The sequence below is a fragment of the Pseudopipra pipra genome, chromosome 16 (genome assembly GCF_036250125.1).
Source record: "Pseudopipra pipra isolate bDixPip1 chromosome 16, bDixPip1.hap1, whole genome shotgun sequence".
Classification (NCBI taxonomy): domain Eukaryota; kingdom Metazoa; phylum Chordata; class Aves; order Passeriformes; family Pipridae; genus Pseudopipra; species Pseudopipra pipra.
The window spans coordinates 2,851,841-2,870,660 of NC_087564.1; the positions used below are offsets into that span (position 1 = coordinate 2,851,841).

Sequence of the window (18,820 nt, forward strand, 5' to 3'; positions counted from 1 at the left end):
CAGACCAGCACCTGCAATTTCTAAGCACCTCCACTGCTTTAAGGAGCAGAAAACCTACTTTATAACCAGGCCACTAAAAATCCTGGTTAGAAGGTGTCTTTCAGCACGAGATCACAGAGATAAAAACGGGTCTCATAAGGGTTATAGGGGCATATACATTTCTGAAGGGTATGAGCAGTGGAAGGCCCTCAAACCATGTCCCAGCATAAGGTTTCCCCAAAAACATGTGGTTCAAACACTGTTTCATCTACATGCTACAGCCTCCCTAGAGAAGCCATGGCTTTGGGAATCCCGTTGGATGTTCCTTGACTCACCTGTAGCCTAAAGAGTCCATGGGGACAGGGGCCATGCCCAAGTTTTCACTGTAGTTTCTTGACTTTGTTGCATAGTTATGTGAATCTACATTCCAAGCAAAGCTGTTCTGCACCCGCTGCGTGGCCTCGGCCTCGATCTGCTCTTTTGGTTTCATCATGCTGTGGTGATGGATGTGGTGGTAGACATGTTTATGGTGGTACAAGTTAGCTGCATCCTGCTTCATTCCTGATTTTGTTGCGTGCTTGCCATGCCCTGGAGGAATTGTTCCCAGTGTCCCTGACACCTTTCCTAAGTGGCCGCTTTCCGGGGACCGTGGTTTAGGAGAGTGACGGCCGGGTCCTGGGGACTGGCAGCCTGGTGTTTTCATCACACGCTGCACGTGTTCATCCAGGATGCTTTCGGGGTTTTCCTCGTGGGCATCTCTCATCTGCACCCCAGCACAGCCCATCTCAGCGTAACGAGGAGCAAAGTGATGGAAGGCTTGGGCGGAAGGCATCTTGTGGCTAATGACCGAGGGACCAGAAGAGATATCTGCATCCTCACCTTCTTCCTCCTGCAAGAAACACAGGGACAATCAGAGAATGACAGCAGTGTGGTGGAAGGGGTCTCTAGTCCCACCTTCTACTTGGAGCAGGACTGCTGCCAACCCTCGGGTTAGGCCTGGTTTAATCCAGCCAGATCTTGAAAACCTTCAAGATGGAGATCCACCACCCCTTGGGAGACCTGTCCCAGACTGACAGAAAACTTCCAGTGCTCAAGCCAAGCCTCTGCAGTCTGGCTGTCACTGAGCAGAGCAGCTCAGGTCTCTGTACCTGCCTTCTGAACCATCATTAGCAACATTCTCCACGCACTCCCCAAGGAGACTGAGGTGAGCTCTGACAGGCAGCCCACACATCACAACCAGGGATACAGACACAGCTTTCTGACCAGCCTAACAACTCAATCAGGAACAAGAGCAGGCAGAACCTTACTAAAAACCTCTCCAAGTCCCCTGAAGGTGGTTCTGTAACAACCAGCAGCGGAAACACAAGTTACTGCACTGCACTTGTGACTTCCCATGTGCCTTTGGTAAGGCACTGCTTCAAAGCACATCAGATAAACTCAGAGCTACAGGATATGTGGCAAATCAGTTCTGAGTCAGGTGAGATCGGGGGGGGGGGGGGTTCTCACCCAAATGACTATTTCACAAGGCAAAGCCAAGAGTGGGCTGCAACAGGAGGGGGCAAGTGAAGGTCGACAGCTGCATGAACGGTTTTGAAAATCAAACATTGATCTCTCCCGGGCATGCTAAGGCTGGAGTGAAACACTTCACGCAGATAAAGAAATGGGTTGGAAGTAACTGCTTGTTCTTGCAGTTCACGCTGGTCTAGGACACGCTGTTAGAGACTCTTAAGTCCTTGCCAGGAAGAATTAAACTCCTCCATGCTGACAGCCACAGTTTTGATGCTGACGAACTACTTTACGCTCCAACATAAACTCAGATATTTATGAAGTTTCTTTATTGGAAGTCAGGATTCCTATTTGTTTTAATTACATAAGCAGGATTCCAGCGAGCCCTTTAATCCTGCTCTCTTTTCCTCCTTTGGCACAGTAAAGAAGTCAGTTGCAGCACAGGGTATCTCTGCCCTGCCAGACAAATGCATCTGCTGGAAAACACTGACTCCCATCAGCTTTGCCTGTCAGATGCCATCATCCATCACTTGCTAACCAGCTTCAAAGTTTCAGCTGCCAACCACACAAGAAAGTAAATAACAGACTTCCTCCCACTGTCACACCTGGGGGTTCAGACCTGGAGCAGAGACAATGGCAGGCTTTGAAAGTGCCAAAGGTGTGGGTGCTGCAAGCCTGGGGTGTGACATGATGCTGGTGTCTGGAGGGGACACATCACCTTCCAACAGATCACTTTGAAGAACTTCAGAGGCACCTTTCATCTACAGCCACTGCAGCCTGCCCTGGACACTGAGCTCAGGACAAGAAATGAGGAAGTCTGTCCTGACTAAACCCCTGCCACTGGGATGAGCATTTGTTAGCAGTTTATGATAACCCAAATATATGCTCAGCACTTGGGAGGTTTTTGGGGTTGGTACCTCTCAGGTTTCAAACACCAACTAACATTCCCTGAGGAACAGCAGCATGACCTTCCTGCTCAGAGCCAGAGCTCTGGCAGTGCTGTCACACCAGAGCAGGATGGCATGAGGGTGGTCCATCCAAATGGGTGTCTGGAATTTGGGAAATCCTCTGGCTGCCTGGAACTGCATTCTCTATGTGGATTTTTGCTTCAAGACTGAGTTCAGGGTGGGCTAAGGGGAGGGAAGGGATGCCTTGGCTCTCTCAGTTCACCTTCGCTCTGCTCATTTGTGTCACTGAGCAGATCTGGACCCCAAGCAGGACCACAGGCAGGAGCAGGTGGTGCTGGGGTGGGTGATGTGCAAGCAGGCCCTGGGGACCACCCCCAGCACTGGCCTCAGCCTCACATCAGGTAGGAGAGCCCCAACAGCGAGACAATGGCAGTAATGAAGGAGTTGGGGTGCCTGTCCCAAGCTGTCATGTCTCCTTGAGCTGGGCAAAGGTTCCAGTCAAGGCTACAGGTATCAGTTGTGCTGAAATCTTTTCACCTGCTCAGTCTGCAGTGAAAAAACTACATGTGTGGTGTGGGCTCTGGAGCTGTGTTTTGGCATTTCACTGTGGTGAGCTGGGCAGAGCCTGGAACAGAGCTGGGCAAAGCCTGGCAATGAGCTGGGCAAAGCTTGGAGGTGAGCTGGGCACAGCCTGGCAGTGAGCAGAGCCTCGGGGAGGGTGGGGAACCCCGGGTCCCATAACCACTAGATGGTGCTTTGTTGACATAATATTGCCAGAAAGCTCTTCCAGCAGCTCCCAAGGCAGCGGCAGCCAGAGACGCAGCTCCAACTTTGCTGACTGTCTGCTGAGCTATTTTTACTCTCCAGCAAGGCTGGGGGTGCCCTTCCCTTTGAATTAGGAGGCTGAGAGCTGCACTGATGAGCTATAGGCAAGCAATACCTCGCTGCAAACCCCCTCTGCCTTCTGCCAGTCCCACCCATTCCCAACCTGCTGCTGGTTGGAAAGGCAAAGCAGCTCTGCTAAGCACCAGTGCCTGTTCTATCATCATGCAAACCATTTCCCTCTCTAGCCAGGCAATGTTTTATATTCAAATAGTGAGAATCTCAGCAGTGGCTTTGCTTCCCCTGGCTTGTTTTCCATGTGCTCAGTTCAGACAGAGCATGATCTGATACTGATCTGTACATGATACTGCAGCTTCCCTGCATGGACGTGAGGCTGAATTGTCTCAATAATATGGGAAAAAACAATATCCTCTAATCCTCTCTCACACTGCTCGGAGTAATTAATTAATTCAGAGTTTGGTTTTTTGGTAAAACAGAAATCTGTCATACTTTTCAGTAAAAGGCATTTGGTTTCAAAATCAGATGCCTCCTCTCGATGTTACTGCATGATGTGGCTTTGAAAGGGAACCTGCAGGCAGCTCAGTATGGAGGAGAAAAATTCTTTCTTCCTAGCTTTTGCAAAATATTTCCAGCCTCTCTGCTAAGCTGATAACTACCTGGTGTGACTAACACTCGTGGTTTTCCCTGTGCTGCTGTGCAGTGAGCCATGCAGACCCACGAAGAGGTTACCCTGTATTCTGGTGTTCAGGTCATAGAAAAAAGCCCCATGATCTATCAGGATTCCAGCTCTCCCTCTTGCTGATACCAGCAGCTCCTGCACCTTAAGTGCTGACCTAAAAAAGCTACAATTGCTTACTCTGAGTTTTTCCTGAATGGCTAATGCCAGATGCCAGCCAGTCAATGAAATACATTCTGGAGACAGCAAAGAGGTTTAATATATAGCATTAGTGGGAGTCCTGGGCTTAAAAATAGATTAAGGCACACGAAAATGTGTTTAAACAGACTCAAATATATTCTCTGGCACATAGGTATTTGCTGATTTTATGGTATTGCTACTGGCAGCTTCTTCAAGGAGGAAGAGGGCTGGAATACTGTAGTTCAGTACAGGTGGGGGCTGCAACAGAGCCATGGGATGAAGAGAAAGAGAGCTCTAGGGCTTAGCAGAAAATGCTGCTGGTTACATTGGCTTTGTCTAGAAAGCAACAGTCACCAGACAGGACAATAGTGCAATTCCAGAAGAACAGGAATCTAATCACAAAACAGCACCTCTGTGGCCTGTTCTTACTGGATGGGGAGCTTGTTGGATGGGGAGATGCCTGGAGCTGGAGGGGGCCTTACAGATCCTTCTGCCTTCCTCAGTTCTCTGCATTTGAAATGCAGATGGGATTTAAAGCGAACACCACAACCTACAGCTCTTTTCTGTTTAAAGAGCTACTAGATGAACATTTTAACATACTCCAATGGCCTGAAGGTTCTTTCCTGAAGTCCCAGGGGCTCAACTTCCCTGAAAGCACAGAGCCAACCAAGCCAGGCACCAACACCTCTGCTTTAAGGGAGAGCTGCAGGTTACTGAGCACAGAACCTTTGCCTCAGGGCCATGGCAGCTATTAACTGCAGAGACCCACAATTTCATCACACAGGGCTGCAGTTACACTGACACCAGTGACATTCAATAACACCACAGCGTCCTCTGAAATCTCTCCTGTAATCCCCAGCACAAGATGGAGTGTCTCAGAAGAAAAAATATGGTGTGAATACTGCTGAACAGGGGTCTTGCACAGGTAATACCACATGACCAGCACCTCACTCTTCACCTTCTGGAGCTTGTTGTGGAGCTTAAGGCCTTGAACACTTCCCATGGTTCACCTAACAAGTCCTCAAGCTCTGAAGGGCCCCAGAAGTACCAGAGCTCACAGCACTCAGTGCCACTGGCTGGGTATCCCCAGCCACCCCTGTGCAGTCAATGTGTTTCTCTACCCAGGAGACACATCGGATCAATTCCAAGTTTTCTAGGGATGTGTTAGACACTGAGAGGCAGAACCCTTTTGGTTGTGGAAGAAACAGCCTGATAGCAGACAAACACCTCCAAGCACAACATTCACCCGCCCTCTGGTTACCATTTGTGGAGGAAATAGGGAAAGGTGAACCAGGGAGAGGTGAACCCCTGCTACACAGTCCCCATCCTAGCATGGGAGGGACTGCTCACAAAGTCAGGAGAGTCAAGGTGCCAAAGAAGGTGATGGAGAGCATCCATAGCCCCTAACTTATGGCAGAAGTGGGCACTGCTGTGCCATGGCTGTATCTTACACAGGGAGGGAGCACTGGAGCTCACACAGCCCTGCATGGACAGAGGGACAGCACCGTGAAAGCTCCTGGGGCAACGGGAGCCTCCAAGAGCCCCATGCAAGTGCTGGCCGTGGCAGTGGAGCCAACTGGTCACTCCAGTTGCTTTCACAGCAGCTGAAAGCTCCCTGTGGTACAAAGTAGCCTGCCAGGCTGGCAGAGGAGGCAGGAAGGTTACTGACCGCTCGAACGCGTTTCAGGCGCTCCTCTAATTTCTCCTCCGCTTCACGTTCCTTCTGTACTTCCTCCAGACGATTGATCAGTTCTGCAGCAAACTTCTCTGGTTCCACGTGGATATCCTTTGGCATTCGGTACGTACGCTGCAGGGAGAGCACACCAGGGGTTAGCACAAGATGCCTGAAAAATCACACGTTTCTTTGGAAGGCTTTGATAACTGGAAATGCCGGTCGTTCCGGTGGGGAGTGGAGGGAGGACAGGCTGGCAGGCACTGAGGTGCAGCCCAGGACCTGGGGGCTGGAATCTGAGCCACCTCCACGAGCTCCCTGGCTGGCACCAGCTCCACACACCTCCCCACGTAAGGGAAAGGCTTTCTGGAGCCACAATTCAACAAGTTTTTTTGGCACCAAATTCCACTTAGGGATGGATGTGCTTGGTTTTCTCCCAATGCACACAGGGTCAACAGGAATATCCTGGTCTCAAAGGGTGGGAAAAAGATGTACAGACCTCTCAACCACTCAAAAATCCTGTTCATAGCAGTTATGCTTTCACTTGGATAGGAAGGAGGACTCTGGTACACACTTACTCAGCTTATCCCAGGAGGATCAGTGTATGCCAGTCAACCTCTGCCAAACAGCCCCTATTCCCACAAAGCATCCTCTCCTCCTGGAGGATCCTGCAGGATTGCATCTCAGCTCTTCAGAGCCATGCAACGATTCCCTGCTGGCTTTATCAATACAGCACCATTACAAGCACAGATGCCATTTTACTGCTTGCTCTGGGTGAATAAATGAATATTTATGGCAGTTCAAGGGCATTTTTGATTCCTTATGCTGAGTTACTTCGTCCCGAAATTCCTGAGCTCTGGGATAAGAAGTTTGTGAAGTATGAAGCTATCAGCTGCTGTATTTCCCCCCTCATTTTCATCCCTTCTGCACTATTTTGTTAAAATATTAGAAACAATGAAATGACACAGCAGAGATAAAAATTTAATTTGGAGGAAAAATAGTTGGAAAATTCAGCAGCACAAAACCCTGCATTCAAATGTTTCAATACCAACATGAGAGAAATATACACTCTATAGGACCAGAGATAAAACTAAATGTGAAGACATAATTCACAGCAAGAGAACAAATGCAGTATCAGAAGCAGACACGGGGCTTGAAAACTTTAAAGGAGGATGAGAGACCAACCGAATTTATCCCAGACCAGCCAAAAGATCAAAGCAAAAGACTAAAATACTGCTTTGCCTCAAAACCTGACAGAAATATGCAAATTGTCTTGGCTTTGCTGTCTCTGCCAGCGGCTGAGTGGAAGGCAGGGAAGAAAACCAGCAGCAGTAAGTACCCACTGATGGCACCAAGGAGCTGAAGGCATCTTTCATGACACCCCAGCTGGGTTGCAGAGGTCCCAATTAAAGCACTGCTTGTTTTGTTTGCCAAGAGGAATTGGTCTTCCTGACCCTGCCCAGCAAATCTCAGTCCCAGTGACCCATCTGAGCTGGAAGCAGCCTCCACCAGCCATCCCTTCATCCATATATGGAGCCACTGGAGAGGGCACAGCACGTGTGAGCTACCAGGTGGCTCCCACCCTGGGAAGACATCTTTGCTGCCACCAGGACCTCCAGTCCTGCAAATCAAATTAAAAAAACCCCAAAATCGCAGATGAAGATTTTCACCAACAAAAATGTTTAGCCTTGAAATGCTGGCACAGGGGCCGAAGCAGCACCCTTCATCTTTGTGTTGTCCAGAAAAGGGCCCCAGACGTGGCCCAGCACGGGGGAAGATGTGGCAGAACTGGTTCCTGCTCTGTTACTCCCTGAGGAGCTTCCAGGATCCAAGTGATCTCTCTCTGTTCCCCGGTACAGCCTGGGGAGCACTTCGGGCTAAGGGAGCTGCTTTCTTCAGAACCCCCAAATCCATGACCACCTCTATCCACCTTGTGAGGCTGCACCAGCAGTTCCCAAGGAGGGAAATCCCTCTCTTGCCTGACAAGTCACAGCCTGTGGGGTGACGTGCTCCTTCTCTCCTGCCAGACATGCCAACTCTCCCTGCGGTTGTTTATACGACAGCAGCACCAAGCCCTGCTCCGTTAGACACTTAATGAGCCTAATGAGAGGCAGCTCCGAGCTCAGCAGTTACAGTCTCAGGTCTCCCTGTTGCAGCTACCACAGAGAGGCACAACTGGGAAAGGATTCCTCTTTAATTTCATTGCCCCTGATGCAATGCAGCATCCCAAACCAAAGTCTCTCCTGAGCCTCCGGCAAGAGTGGGTGCAAAGGCTGTTTGGAAACCTGAGTATGCAAGTCCTGTCACAGGAAGATGCTTCCCTGCAGGCCCAGCAATGATTAAGGACCACAGCTCTGTCTCTGACGAGGATCTGAAGACATCTGGAATCACTGCTGTATCCAGGGAACTCAAGATGAGATGATTCTGGTCTTTTACAACAAATACCTCAGCATTTTTATCCACAGGCTCTCAAAGGCTGGAGATGACTGAAGCTCAACTACAGAAATTACAATAATCGAACCCAAGAATCTTTAGGATGAACTAATTTCCCTCTGCCTTCAAAAAAGCTGCTGCACCTGCAAAACCCACTGCCCTGTCCTTGGAGCTTCCCACTCAGCACAACAGCTTACAAGGGCCTCAGCAGCTTGTTGGAGGGTGCAAATGCAGCCCCCTCTGTGCAGCCATCTCTGCAAGGGTCTCCCTGAGCATCCAAGTTCAGTGCAGCTGGAATGAACCTCACTTCACCCCACAGATACCAGTTGTATGTGCCCTACATTGTCCTGGTGGGTACTCTTAAGGGTGGCTCAGAGAGCTGGGAAGCAAGAAGGATGCTCTGAACATCGCCATTTATCCCTAGCTCTAAGGATGAGCCACAGAGACTTCCCCAAAACTAACAGTATTGCAGAATAATGGATGCAAATTCCCTGCACTGAAACAATATAGAAAATTGCTGAGTGCTCTCTCTGTCTCCCTGGACAGCAAATATGGATTGCACTGACCTGGTTCAAAAAGACAACAAAGTGCTTGAAACTTTTATCAAAAGACAGGCCTGACTTCAGAAGGGAGACATGGGAGACACGCTCCATCAACAACCAGCCAGGCTGAGCATGTGCCCAGAGCAGGATCCTTCAGGGCTTCAGGATTTTGAACCTGCCTCCAGATTCCCATGGGCATACAGAGTCCTGCCAAGGGAGTCGTAAATAGGCTGTTTATTCTTCTGAAATCAGAAGGGCTCCAAATGCTTTTGTTCCAAGTCAAGGATGCAGCAAGGTTTAGGAGGATCAAGCCCTCCAGTCTGTACCAGAATGAGATCTCTGGACATCCTGAATCAACAATTCAGAAAGGAAATACTCAGTTTTAAAGAACTGCTTATTTACAGCTGTTTTCCCTATTGTTTTATTTAATGATCTACCTACTTCTATTTAATGCCACTGTCCAGAACCAAACCACACTGAGATGGGGAGGCTGCACAGGACAACGGATGGGAGGCTGAATGCCAGGTGGACTGCCAAGAAACAAATTGCTTGAACTGGTCTGGATGGAGCAATCTTTCCTCGTGACAGCTCTGAAGAAGGAGTACCTATCACCAGAACAACATCCTTGGCACATGAAGTGCCTCAAGCTCTGGTACCTTAGGGAAGAAGTAGCCTGTTAAGAACATGTGAGAGACCCCAGGTCTCCAGTAGTTCCACTTAGCTCTCACATTTTCTCCTTCTTTTCTTGGAGCTGATGGAGTGGGAATTGCATGGATTTTGCTCCATGAGGTAGATCCAAGTCTGGGTTTTGATGGATTTCACCCTCCCTGAGAAACTGAGGTTTGAGGACCAAGTTGCACATCAGAACACACCGGCACCCAAAATGTGTGGTTCTGCCATGATCTCTATGTGAAAAGGCTGAAAGGGAAGAATCTCACTGTGGTTTGCAGGTTCCCTTCGGGAAGAGTCAACCTCAACTGCTCTGAGACAGAACAGGCAGACTTCCAAAATTATATTGGGTAGAGGTCCCTCACCACCCCCAGGACCCATGGGTTGGGCTGAACCATTTCTCACAGATCTGAACAGGCCAAGGAATTCTGTGCTGGTAAATCTCCCTCTTCTACAGGAGGTTTGATACCTCCATGATGCCTGAGGGGCTGATGTTGGATCACAAGTCAGTCTTGGAAATGAAAAGACAGCAGGGTAGAGAAGACACAAGCAAAGAACTTCTGAACCTCCTTATCTCTTAGATTGATACATTCCTCTGTGACGTACGTTTTTAAGGGATAAATGGTGTTCCCATACCAGAAACACTTGTGGCAGAGCTCATGGTTACCTGGATTTCAGCATCCACTTTAGCAGCATTCAGGGATTAGCAAGGAGTCCCACTGCTGCAAGGCATTTGAGGGAAATGGCATAAAACAGCCAGTGAGAATTCCAAGCAGGTTCCCAACTCGCAGGAGCAGAAATCTCATTTAGCTGTAGTTATCCAGGCAGCACGAGACCAGGCTCCTCCTGTGTGCTCCCCACTTGTGCAGCACAGCAGAGTGGTCGCTCACAACCTTCTCAGGAACACTACAGAAGCCACCTTGCAGGATCCTTGATTGTGAGGCAGGACAGGAGAGCTCCCGCCCAATGATCAAGCTACAGCAACAGCATCACAAAATGGCTTCTTCTTGCAGTTAAACCAACCAAACCCAAGTCTTAATGCTTGAGGATGGATTTTCTGAGTTTGCTGTGGAAAAGGAGGATCTCCCATCCTCTCCTGGGAATGGATGAATGCCAGAGCCGGGGTAAATACAGGGTATTTACAGGTACAGCTCTACATTCTCTGGGCTTTCTCCCTTCCTTTGAGAATTTGCTTGCTCTTTCCTTCCTTGGTGCTCCAAGACTCTGCTTAAATCCAAGAGATGGAAAACCACATGAAAGCAACACTCACTCACTGCGTAATGGGTTCCTGCCAGAGGCACAAAACAGGCACCCACTGCATTCCTGGGCAGAGAGCCACTTCACAGAACACAACTTTTCCAAACTTAGAGCACTGGTGAGTTGGTAAGTGTGGAAGATGTGAGCTGGTAAGCGTGGAAGATGCAGATCACAGCCATTCACACAACTCCTGCTGCAGAGCAGGGCATCCTACATACCCAGCACATGCTGTTGTTACTTGGAGGCAGCACGGCTGCTGGAACCGGTGAGCAGTCTCCTATGAACATGTAATCACTGCAGTTTATAGCTGCTGGACCTCACTACAAGGGCTGCTATTAAAAGCAAGAGAAGTCCTTTCAGAATTTTGCATAATAGCCCCGTAAGTCATTTGTCAGGGAACAGTAAGGACTCCTGAAATGACTTTCGGAAGTAGGAGGTTCTCTATTATCAGTAGGAAAACATGCCGTGCATTCTGCAGGCACTATCAGCATGGACTCTGCCTACACTGGGTAGATATGAGTCCATAAAGACCTTCACTCAAAGGTTGTGATTTCGTCACTGCCACACGTTAAAAAGCAGTTAAGCCCCGGGTCCAGCCTGCTTTAGCCACGGGCTGTGAGACAGCCCAACCACCCGCTTCAGAAAGCAACACTTGAAGGAACATTTGCATGGCTCCTTGCTAATTGGGGCCCTTTAATTCAATCAGCGTGTAGTTAGAGGTGAATTTTAAAGAGTAACTTTATAACATTTCACACTGGTGTTGTCAAAACACATTGTCTAATTACCTTCTCCTTTCTTGGCTGATTGATAAGCAAGGGCAGAGCAGTGCCTCTCTGAAGTCGATGCCAATTCTGTGTCAGTAATTGGCTGGCAGGAGGTGCCAGAGTGTCTGAAGTAAACTTTTATTCCCTGGAGAAAGACTAGAACTAACTCGACTTCTCAGTCCTCTGCTCCCATATAAATATGTGTCAAGATGCCTTTTTCCCTGGGACTTAAAATTACAGTGCAGAACCTAATGGGAACAGTGGATGTTTCACAGAAAAATCCTTGTTGAAGCATCTGTGTGTAGTTTAGGAAGAATATGTAATTCTAAAAGAGTGTGTAGGTAAATAGGATAATATGAAAATTTATAAGCAGCAGGTGGCCAATTTAAACCTTGTTTCCCCCCCCTCCCTTTTTAAACTGGTTTCCAAAAAGGTCGATAAAATTTAATGCTAAGTAAAACTAATTAGCCTGCAAGGAACTGCTGCTGGAATGACACTTATTCAGTTCAACAAAAGAAATGTTTGGCAGATGGAAGTTCGTTAAAGCAGAGCTCACTATACATATTTAATGCTCCAAACTCTGAGTTTATAACCTGCAGTTCATCGAGGCATTGCCAGTGCACACCATCAACAGAAAGCCACTATTATTTTTATCCAAAAGGTAAAGCCACTGACAAGCTTTGAAGTCGGAGAATATTCACTCAGTAGTTCCCACTGTTGGGGAACAGCAACAACAATAACAACAAAAAATAAAGGCCAAGCTTTCAAACTTCAACTCTAACAAAGCCATGCTTACAGTAAAAATGGCATCAAGTGAAATAAAAAGGCACCCAGCCAGCCTTTTCAACAGCAACCACACTGTGAAAGCAACTGTGTGAAAAGAGAGGTGACTGAGCAAGGATGGCTATGAGCGTCCACAGCCAGGGCTTTTATTGTCAACCCAGTGATCAAAGCACAGGAGACCCTCTTAAATCTAAGGAAAATAATCTAATTTAAAAGGCAAAACAAAGAGTGGTGGTTTTGGTGTGGTGGTTTTTTTTTTTAAATCAGATTAAAACAAGGGTGTATTTCTGCTGGTATTGTGCTGCTTTGAGCAGGCAGGATGAGAACAGCTGCGTCAAGTTTGAAGGCACTTCTGGAAAAAGCAGATGGAAGCTTTTTTTCTCCCTATTTGATTTGTGCTGGAGTCCAGCTGTCCAAAGGGGAAAGAAGCACCTCTATTCCCTACTAGATATTAAATGTCACCTGTAACTTCCCACAAAAAGAAAACAGTAACAAGCACAGCCGCAGATGGGGATGCAGAGCCCTGGCAGTCGTGCTCATCTTCCAAAAGCTGTTTGCTTACCTGGAGCAACCAAGTGTCAGACAAATGAGATACTTAGGCCTGCACCTTCTTTGCTCTCCTGCCTTGTAACCCCAGGTGAGCTTTCCTGAGTCCTTGAGAACAGGTTACAGCTCCCTTTGGCTGCTCAGGGCAGAAATACTGCTGGGGACTGTTGCATTTCTCCCCAACTGACCTTGGCTGAGACCTACATCAGCCTCCATGGCCAACAGCCTCCTACACCTTCCACAAACACCTCCAGTTCACCCAAGGGCACGTACCCTGCTTGCAGGTAAATGCCAGCCAGTGCTGCCATTCTCATCCAGGAGAAACAGCCAGTTACTGCCTGAATGGTGAAGAAAAAGGCTGCGTTTTGGGCAGCCCTGCATGGTGAGTTTGGCAGAAGGCTCCCAAAGTCCTTTCTTAGCACGTTGTTTATCCACCTTAAAATTAATACAGTGCTAAAGGGGGTTAAACTCCAGCACAAGCAGAGCAACTGCCCACTCCAGATCTCACATATTTTGCATATTTACCTCTGGGAAGGAGATAGTGCTACTTACAGGAATGTGAGGTAGTGGCACGCGTCCATTTGCTTTGGCACTTTCTTGCATCTCTCTGCGATGCTGCTTTCGGAGTCTGTACGGTGGGATCCCATCTCTGCCGGAACAAAACAACAACAGGCCCTGCTTTAGTGCCTTTCTCCAACACATTTCTGTCACTCACACCTCGCTGACACAGAGTGGCAGGTAGGAAACACCTTTATGTTTGAGGAAGGCCAAGAGCAAGAGGAATCTGTGTGGGGAACGATGCTTGTCCAGGTGCCCACACCAATGACACTCTGGCCCTGGGGGCCGGGGGCACTTACACGGCATCCACCAGGAGCAGAGCAAGGCAGAACTCCTGCAACTGCTGCCCAAGGCAGAGGGCAGGGAGAAGGACTTGGACTGCATCCTGGTACCTTTTATAGTTGGTTGCTTTCTATAAAGAGCCTGTAATGTACACATTAAACCACAGGGCAGGCTAGGAGAGGGGGGAGAAGGAGGAGTGGGAGCTCAGTGAGCATCTACTCCAAGGGGAACTTGGTCAGGGAACAAGGTATATATTTTTAAGAGAGTGTGACAGCTTCTCAAATGGCTTATCAAAGCAAAAGGGTAGGCTCCACTGCTCCCAAGGCAAGCTCTAGCTCAGTCTGAAATTATGGGCTTGATACTGAAGTTACTGTGGGGAAGAACCCAGCCCTCTCCCCAGAGGAGGCTGGACAAGGTTAGGAAGGGATGCCCAACTGAACCACCTCTGTTTGGGTTTGTGCCTGTGCTGAAAAAGCAGGTGAGGGAGGTCTCTGCAGGGGAAGGAGACACTGCTGGCCACAATCCTCGGTCCTGACAGACTGGGAGTGTGGTCCATGGCTCATGGGTCCCAGCAACAGGGTGTCAGCGGGTTGGAGGCACCAGGCTTTGCTAAGCACCCCAAAAGGCAAAGCATCACTGGATGAGTGTGATTTCAGGCAAAGGAAAGAAACACATTTTTGTTCTCACCATTGACACCACTCTGCTCACACCCCGGGACAAAAATGTGAGTGGACCCCAGTTATGAGAGGACACATCATTGGTGACATTGGGCTATTTGGGGAAAAATCAACAAATGCAAACCCAAATGCCAGCCTGGAGCTTGGTGATTTGGAGCTTTCCTTTTTTATTTTTCACATCTCTGATTCAGCAGAAGAAACTGCCTGAAATGGTAGTGTAGTGCCACAGGAGTGGGTGGAAACGAATGGAGGGATTTGGTAAATCCCAGGTACCAAATAACTTCCATGTACAGGCATTGTCTCCTGCCAACCCTGCACCCCTCTGAGCTGTGCAAACCAGCCAGTCCCCACACATCTCACAACAACAAGATATTTGAACAAGCCAAATATCCTTAGCACCTACCCCCCTGCCCAGCTGCTTCTCAAAAAAAACCAAACAGTTTCACCAGCACATTTTTAAAGTCAAGATGCCATTTGGCAAGAGAAAGACAATCTACTGCGGTGTTTCGCCTGCAAACCTACTGAGTTTCAAGCAGCAGCCTGTGTGAGGATGGCCACCATCAGCTCTCATTCCCATTCCCATCGTGCTGGCTCTCCCTGGAAATGTTGGTGTGGGCAGAGTCGCCACCAAATTACATGAGCAGAATATATTTTCATGCAGCAACCCAGGCATTCAGAATGAAATGCCATTAAAACAAAATAAAACCCGTGATTAATGACAACTGCTTTTTAGTAGGAAGACAAATGAGAGAACAGAAAATGAGCCAGGCTAATTACAGCTCTGGAGAGTGGCTGCAGGTAATGCGAGAGGAGGAAGAGCATGTTGGGAGCACCACCTTCCCTGTGCCCAGAGTGACATGGCTCAGGAGCACGGCAATTTCCCCACACGCTGCTGTACCACCAGGGGTTACTGCACCAACAGGGGTTACTGCAGTGTTCATCAGGCCTCATTCTCTTTAATGACAAAGCTCCATCTGAACTTAGGACTCACAACGGTTACAGAGTTTCACCGCATCGCGAAGGGGCTCTTTCTGGATTAATGGCAACAAAACAACTGGCAGTTTTTAGAGGAGAAACAAAAGCCAGGGGGATTATTTTAGCCATCGCTGGTCGGCATCAATAGACAACATTTCAGCTTAACCACTGCACAAAACCCGGGCGCCAGAACACAACTCGCACGCTAAAGCCGCGCGGCCATTCGCGGGGAAAGCGGCATTATGTTAGAAAGTGCAATTTTTCTTTCTTTCTCTCTCTCCCTTTTTTTTTTTAATTCTCCCCAGCAGCAGTCCCAGCGGAAAGAGCGACTTTTGTTCCCAGCACAGTAGCGAAAGGCTGATAATGGCCTCTAATCTATCCGGCTTCAAACACATGTTCAGCCCCGCTGTGCTGCCTTTGATGTCATTTTAACTAGATTCCCCAATGCCACCTCTGAACTTGGAACATTCCTTCGTTCAATGTACTGTGCCAACTCAACCAGAGGAAGCAAATTCAAAGATAAGCACTTTAATTTTATCCCAACAAAACCGTATTCAATAGATGGGGGGAAAGCAAGGAAAACCAATACCGTACTTTTGTTTTCCTTTTGTCAGGTAGCTTGCTTTGAGATATTTTCAATAGATAGAGAGAAATAATATATATATATATATAAAAAAAATCAAAACTTTTTTAGAGTACATCTACTTTTAAAATAAAACTTTCTCAAACTGTTTTTCCTTGTTTCACCACGTGATTTTCTTTAGCACCAGAAAACTCAGTGCTGAAGTGCAAGGGGGGAAGAAGAGTATTTCTATCATTTATTTAATGATAATGCAATTGGTTTGCTGTTGGGGAAATGTGGAGGCTTCCTCCCCTCTCCAAACTGATCTGGCAAGAGCCTCTGGTGAGCAGGGAAGTCTGGCTGTGGCTCTGCAGCTGGACTCTTCTAAGAGCTGCCTTTGCTCCTCTGTAGACACCCTCCAAACCCAACCATTACACCTAACATTGGAAATCATCGTTTGGGATCTTTTAAATTAAAAAGCTGTTAAACTTGTTAAAATACAGCAGAACTCAGCTTAATTCTGGACCACTGGCCACAGGACAGACAGGAAACAAATCCACAGTGAAACTGGTATTTTCTACCAACTACTCTTACCAAAGCACCTCCAGTCACGAGAGAGACCTTTCTCACATAAAAGCAGCCCCATGGGAAAATCACCAGGCATTTTGGCCAAAAGCCAGTCATCCAAGGAATAACAGTTAATTTACAAGGCTTTGAAGGAATAACTACTGTCCTAACCCCCTTTGCTCTGGGGAATGGCCATCCTCACTCTGGAGCAGGTTTGACTGGAAGTGGGGAAGGAGCATCCCTCTGGCCAAGCCCATAGGCACTAAGGGCTTCCCAAGTGCCCTGGGGGAAGACAAAGCTCTCTCCCAACCAAGATAAGCCAGGACACATGATAAGACCCAGAGGAAGGAGTATTGTTTAGCTGGAGCACAACAAAGGGCTAAAGAGGAGATATTACCTCCTGTTTACCATTGTAAGGTCTTGCAGAAATCAAGATAGATATGGATCTAAGGCATTTCTGCATCTGAATTGGAACATCACATCATATGGCAATTTAATGCATTTCAGCTGCTTCCTGTTGCCTTCCTACCTACAGTTGCCTTAATTTGCCTCAAGCATCTCTGTTGTGACATCCCCTTCTACCCACAGGCTGCCTCCTCCACTTGGGAAAGATGCTATCCCCATGCAGGGTTACCTGAGACAGCAAGAGCAGTTTAGGACTGTGCTGGAAATGCTGCTGCAAGACTGGGGCAGGCTCTGAGCAGCCCAGGGGGAGGCAGAGCCCCAAAGACCCTCCACTGAACAGCAGCAGTGAACGGCTCGGCCCCACCTGCCGGGCCAGAGCTCGCCGGAGCCTCTCGCCGTGTCCTCCCCAGACCTTGCCTCCACACAGACCAGCTAAAACAACACAGCTGCCCTGCCGATTGTAAAAACAGGTTTCAGCAGAGAGGACTGGAGCTGTTTTGCCTGCCAGGGCAGAGGAATTCCTATGACACAGGAAGACTGAGAAATAATCAGCGGAACGCAGGCGTTTAAGAGCAATGTTTTTTAAGCCACTCAAAAAGCAAAGTACTCCAACAGGGACTGATAACACATTCGTTATATAAATTCAACCCATTCCAATAATATTTTCCAGAAAGACATGCTGTTGAAAGCTGGTCTTTCAGGTTTGTAGCTGGTATCACAGCTTTACAACCCCTTTGGTGGGCTGGGTACTCCCAAAAAGTCTGTGCCTGCCTCCCTTCGCCCCAGCTCAGGAGCCCAGACAGGCAGAGCATCGCTCAGGTCTTTGCCTTGGGATCACACCCCACTCATGTGCTGCCTTGGAGCACAAGCCAGATTTCTTCACTATTAAGCATGACTGCTGTATGTAAACAGCACACAGAGGGAAGAACCTCACTCATCAGCAAACGAGGCTTTTATTGCCATTTTCCTCAGAGGAGGCCTAAATTCAAAGCACGGAGACATGTAAGTCTTGTCAAGCAGCAGGAGTCCCTTCTTTAACTTCATCTGGTTGTTCTTCATTTTTGCTGCCTTGAGCAGTTCTGCAAAAATTCCTTTGAAACTCAGGAGGCAGATAGGTTCAGCAATGCCATGTAAGAACCGAATAAAATCTGGTGCTGGAGTTTTAAAGCATGTAATGAAGAGCAAGTGCTCTGAAAACAGGCAGAGCCTTTGTAAGCCAAAGGTCAAGGCTGTACATCCAGAATCCCAATTTGGGGATCATTCTGCAAGCATCCAGTCTGAGATGCATCGAAAGAAAGATCACAGGTTTACCCTTGTGGTGTTACTTAAAATGAACCATTAAGACTGGGTTAATTAGTAGCAGAAGGCAGCACGTGGAGTGGTGGTAATTAAAGTCCTAGAAGCAGACTATGGAGGGCATAGGAGGAATAAAATGCCTAAAGGAAAAATGAGCATAGGATGGCCAATCAGAAATTATTCTGCCTGTAAAAGAAACAAACTATGGCTACTGAAATAAAAATTAGGAGAGTGAAGAACTCTGGCATAAATGATCACAACTTATCGCAGGTATAACCATCAGAGCAGCCCCATGAGCCTGCTGGACAAGTGGGAAAGGAAGTGCTAAAAGCTAATTAATTTTGAAGAGTTCTTACATCTGTCTCTCCTGATAGCAAGAAGTTACAAGACCCCTGATAGTTTCAGAGCACTCCTCCATATAAATTGATGAATATGAAGAATTGCAGAACAGTGTGGCAGAGCAGCTGGATTTGTATCAAATGGAGCCTTTAATTAGTGGCCCTCTACAGTGTTGTGTCCTGGGGGCATCCTCCTCTTCCCAGGCCCCTTTGGACAAGGTCTGCCTCCTCCATTTTGCAGCATGACATGGATAAGGAGCGAGGGGCTGGTGTCAGGGTGCAGAATGGACTCACAGCTGCTCCTACACGGTCCCAAGCCTCCGTGGAGCCAGAGAAAAAACAGACATTCCTGACTCACCACCCCAGACACAGAAACCCCCTCACCACCGTCCCACGGTATGA

At 48.0% G+C, this 18,820-nt stretch overlaps 1 protein-coding gene across 3 annotated transcripts in view; it reads right to left on the bottom strand.

Moving 5' to 3' along the window:
* The window catches only part of AXIN1 (axin 1), an 85,347-nt gene that overhangs the window by 10,961 nt on the left and 55,566 nt on the right, over positions 1-18,820 (bottom strand). For all 3 annotated transcript variants that reach the window (XM_064672655.1, XM_064672653.1, XM_064672654.1), the window contains 3 exons: positions 13,311-13,407; positions 5,762-5,899; positions 315-868 (listed from right to left, as the gene is read on the bottom strand). In XM_064672655.1, coding sequence (XP_064528725.1) covers positions 315-868; positions 5,762-5,899; positions 13,311-13,407 — 789 coding nt within the window. The remainder of the gene's footprint in view (positions 1-314; positions 869-5,761; positions 5,900-13,310; positions 13,408-18,820) is intronic.